This window comes from Bidens hawaiensis, unplaced genomic scaffold (assembly GCF_021521415.1).
Source record: "Bidens hawaiensis isolate Kalapana, Puna unplaced genomic scaffold, B.hawaiensis_p1.1 tig00009190_1, whole genome shotgun sequence".
In the NCBI taxonomy this organism is placed as follows: Eukaryota; Viridiplantae; Streptophyta; class Magnoliopsida; order Asterales; family Asteraceae; genus Bidens; species Bidens hawaiensis.
Window position 1 is genome coordinate 283,642 of NW_027491677.1, and position 5,277 is coordinate 288,918.

Genomic DNA, 5,277 nt, shown 5'->3' on the forward strand with positions numbered 1-5,277 from the left:
CTCATCAATTTTATTAATTAAAAAAATAATTCAAAACTTGATCAATTATCCATTAACCCTAAAATGAATATTTTGAGGTTTATATAGAAACTCGATTACAATTAGAAAATGAACACAAACCCTTATATAAACTTCCGTCTCTATCTAATAAATAAAATAGATAATTATATGTAATTGCAATAATTAATTAATTAGATCGAACCATTAGCTCAAACCGGTCCCACCTTCCCGACCCATGACTCGCGTTCGGGAATTAACTCCAACAATTTATTTGTTTATGCGAGTTGTCCACGTGGCAGCCTATGGAATCCACACAAAAATGGCCACATCACAAGTTTATTCGTCTAAAGAGTCCATTTTTATTTAAAAAATCTCAAAATTTGTTCATTGCAGGGGTGAATATAAACCATGTAAGACTCAATAGATCTAAACCAATCAACCCCGATTTTATTACAACGGGGTTAATTCTCGAGTCTTGAGAATACCATTAACCTGGTTCGATAATGCAGCTAATACCTGTTTCTTAGCAGTGACCATAAATCGGGTAAGACCCGCGAGACCCAAACTAATCAAACCCCGGTTATTTACAACTTACAATATGGTCGATTTCCGGATCCAGAGAATACCATTAACCTGTTTTCTCACGCCTAGCTTATTTCATAAAAGTTAAAATAAGGTCAGTTCCCCGGTCCCGAGAACACCATTAATTAGGTCCGGTATGACATGTAAGATCACCAATTTGCTCCTATAGGGTTGAACATAAACCAGGTAAAACCCGCGAAACCCGAATTAACCAAACCATGTTATATTACAGTAAGGTCAGCTCCCGAGTTCTGAGAATATCATTAACCTGGCCCAGATCAGAATCATTTATGACGGGCAAAACCTGTTTGCTCACCCCTAGTTTATTTCATAAAAGTTAAAATATTAAATGTTTAATTCATACAAATAAAAATAATTTATAATAATAATAATAATAATAATAATAATAATAATAACGGTTTCTGATTTAAAAAAGAAAACAAAGAAACCGTAAACATATCCGCATCTCATGCACAGTTTTTCTTCCATTCATTTCGTTTAACCACCAATTCTTCAACCATAATATTATTCTTAATTACAAACAACCAAACACAACATAACAACAAAAACCAACAACAAAACTACAATGGAACAAATGATAAAGTGTGATCTAAACAACACCAATGAAGGCGGATGGAAACACCCGAAAACAAAGATTGTATGCACTCTCGGTCCGGTTTCGAGGTCGATTCCAATGGCTGAAAAGATGTTGAAAGCAGGCATGAATGTGGCTCGGTTCAACTTCTCGCATGGGTCTCATGAGTACCATCAAGAGACACTTGATAATCTACGTACTGCTATGAAGAATACCGGGATTCAGTGCGCGGTCATGCTCGATACCAAAGTATGCTATTTGTTCGTTTATGTTTGTTAGTTTTCTGTTTCGGGTTTCACGGTTTTTAGGCCAAACTGTGAACCAAACCGTAAACTTAATCATGCATGGTTAACAATTATTTTCCATGCGGTTTTTAGGTCAAACTGTGAACCAACCGTTAGTACCAAAATGAATCATGCATCATTATAAGTAGGGGTGTGCACTATACATGGTGCGGTTTAAAGCGGTTTTTGGCTGAAACCAAACCGAAAACCAAAACTTCGGTTTTTGGAGTTTTTGAAACCGTTCAATTTCGGTTTTTTCGGTTTCGGTTTTCATTTTGTTTTTTTTTTCGGTTCTTGACATTTGAGATTGAAAATTTTAGGCCGAAAAAAAAGTTGACAAGAAATAATTAATTTAGGTACGAATAATTTTATTAATTGTAAAATAATAGACTGTTATACATTTGATCAAAATTATTGAAGTTACATATTTATTAATTTCTTATAAATTACTTAATATAAAATATAAAAAAACAAAAAAATTAGGAATTCGGTTCGGTTCGGTTTTTTCGGTTTTTATTACATGCAAAACCAAAATCGAACCGTTAGTGCGGTTTTTACAAAAACATAAAACCAAACCGTCGGTTTTTGTTTCGGTTTGGATTTTTCGGTTTCTTGCACACCCCTAATTATAAGAGTCAAATTATAATAATCATAATAAGATTCAAATTATATTGGAAAAGAATATGGGATTAGTTTTTAAAGTTTTTTCTTACGGGTTTGGGATGAGTATTAGGCGATTGCATGGGAATTAAGTTTGTTAAAAATATACATTTGTTACTAGTTTAGTTGAATACATGTATGTTAGTTTTTCATGAAAATATATAACTTTTAATAATTAAGCGCAATACAATAAAACATACATTTATCATATATTGTTAATAGATTAAAGGTTTACATTACATTATCAGAATTTGAAAAGAAACTCTTTGAGATATTTGTGAATAAATAGAAAATAAGTATTAAAATTAACAATTTTTCAAGCATAAATTTTAGAAATAGTAAATATGCAGTAGTATCAGATATAAATATATTATTATTACTACTTTTTATTATCTTTTGTTTTCATAGGTTGTGACAAATATTATATTATAAATTTTATTAAGATAAGTTTATAAAGGGTGAGGTTTAACGTGAGAATGACAAGTGACAAAACTTGTAGCTTTTTATTAAAGAGTATACAAATATTATTATAAATTTATTTTAAATAAATTTAAAAAGGATGAAGTTTAACGTGAGAATGACAAGTGACAAAATTCGGGACAGGGTCCAGAAATCCGAACCGGGTTTCTAAAAGATGGGAAGCCCATACAAGTAACACAAGGCAATGAGATCACCATATCAACTGATTACAACATCAAAGGTGATGAAAAGATGATATGCATGAGCTACAAAAAGTTAGCCCAAGATGTCAAACCCGGGAGTCAAATCCTTTGCTCGGACGGCACTATTACATTCACGGTCCTTTCTTGTGACACCGAGAAAGGCCTGGTTCATTGTCGGTGTGAGAACACTTGGACCCTTGGCGAACGAAAGAATGTGAACCTTCCCGGAGTCATTGTTGACCTCCCAACTTTGACTGAAAAGGACCAAGAAGATTTACTTAAGTGGGGGGTTCCTAATAAGATTAATATGATTGCTTTGTCTTTTGTCCGAAAAGGTTCGGATTTGGTTGAGGTTCGCAAGGTGCTTGGCGAACATGCCAAGAATATCGCGCTTATTTCAAAGGTAAGTTGTTCTTTTTGTCTCTGTTAGGGACAACTGTTGACACGACCTGAACCTGACGGGAAAAAAACAGGTTTAGGTTGACTAAAATGACATATTTAAAAATGGATCAGGTTCGGGTTGACCCGTATAAAAACGTGTTGACCCGTTATCCCGTTCAAGTATTTAATAAAAACTTTTTTATTATTTTTTTATTTATGTTTTTTTTCGTTTTCCATTTTTTCTGAAGATACACTTCCAATTCATTTTCAAGATTTTAATATATTTTTTTTAAAGTATTTATATTACCCGTTTACTCTGCAGACTCTAAATTATATGAATTTTGTTTATTTTTTATTTATTTTTTTATAAATGTGTTAAACGGGTCGTGTTTCGGTCAACCCGAATTTATGCGTGTCTGGGTTGTGTCGAAATCTTTGAAACGAATAATTATATTGGTTGAATTCAAGTTGCACATTTCAACCCGCCAACCAATTCAAGTATTTACAAAGAACTTTTATCATTATTTTTTTATTTATGTTTTTGTTTTTCGTTTTCCATTTTCCTGAAGATACACTTGTAATTTCCAATTCATTTTCAAGATTTTTAAAAATTTTAAAAAATATATTTATATTACTCGTTTACTCTACCGATTCTAAATTATATCATTTTTCTAATAAACGGGTTAAACAGGTTGTGTTCGGGTCAACCCGAATTTATGCGTGTCTGGGTTAGTGTCGAAATCTTTGACACGAATAATACTACGGGTCAGGTCCGGGTTGCACATTTCAACCCGACATGATCATATGTGTTCAAATGAGACTGTGTTTTGGCAGGTGGAAAATCAAGAAGGGGTTTCGAATTTCGACGACATCCTAGCCAACACCGACGGGTTCATGGTGGCCCGAGGCGATTTGGGAATGGAAATTCCCATAGAGAAAATATTCTTAGCACAAAAACTCATGATCTACAAATGCAACCTCAAAGGAAAGCCCGTTATAACCGCGACCCAAATGCTCGAGTCGATGATCAAGTCTCCTAGACCGACACGTGCTGAAGCCACTGATGTAGCCAATGCGGTCCTAGACGGGACCGACTGTGTCATGCTTAGTGGCGAGTCTGCAGCCGGTGCATACCCTGAAATCGCGGTCCAAACCATGAATAAAATATGCATGCAGGCCGAAAGCACTGTCGACTACTCGGCTGCTTATAAAAGAATCTCCACACGAATACCGGTCCCAATGAGCCCACTCGAAAGCTTAGCCGCTTCTGCTGTCCGAACCGCTAACACATCTCAAGCTAGTCTTATTCTAGTCCTGACACGAGGCGGGACCACAGCTAAACTTGTGGCCAAGTACCGACCTCGGGTACCTATATTATCTGTTGTGGTCCCCGAGGCCGGGTCTGAGTTGTCAGCCGGTGATGAAGCCCCGTACCGACACAGTTTCATTGTCCGCGGGTTGGTCCCACTTTTGTGTGAAAGGTCTACTAAAGGTTGTCCCACTGAGGCAACCGCGGAAGCATTGGAGTTCGGGTTGCAACATGCGAAAAAAGTTGGACTTTGCAAGGAGGGTGATGCGGTTGTGGCGTTACACCGCATTGGGACCTCGTCGATTATCAAGATCGTCAACGTTAAGTGATCGGGTTCACGTTTTTCGTCTCGGTTTTCGGGTTGTTTTCGGTTAATAATAAGTCATTTTTGTTGCTTGATGGCTAACTAGATTTGATATTATTTGGTTTCATGACTTATTGGGTTGGATCATATATTCATATGGGCCTTTAATGCTTAGTGTTTTTTTAACTTTTAACATAATGGGCTTGTTGCATAATATACATTTATCTATACATGAAGATAATAATTTAACAATTTATTTATGATATAAATAGAGTTATAAACATAAGCATAAACATAAATAATTTAACAATTTATCTATGATATAAATAAATTATAAACATAAACATAAATAATTTAACATTTTTATTATTATTTTTTTTGGTGTGTATATTAAAGTAAAAGAAAATAACAAGATGACTTTGACATAACCACAGATGGAATGTGTCTTTCATAATGTTGGTATAGCTTGGATTAAAAACATGGCAATAGATTTCTTATTT

At 34.8% G+C, this 5,277-nt stretch overlaps 1 protein-coding gene across 1 annotated transcript; it reads left to right on the forward strand.

The window, feature by feature from the left end:
- Nucleotides 1-1,023: 1,023 nt before the first annotated feature.
- Nucleotides 1,024-4,908, forward strand: LOC143531527 (pyruvate kinase, cytosolic isozyme-like). Its single transcript, XM_077026803.1, has 3 exons — nt 1,024-1,426; nt 2,725-3,186; nt 3,999-4,908. The coding sequence occupies exons 1-3, from the start codon at nt 1,169-1,171 to the stop codon at nt 4,800-4,802; spliced, it is 1,524 nt and encodes a 507-aa protein (XP_076882918.1). The 5' UTR covers nt 1,024-1,168; the 3' UTR covers nt 4,803-4,908.
- Nucleotides 4,909-5,277: the final 369 nt, after the last annotated feature.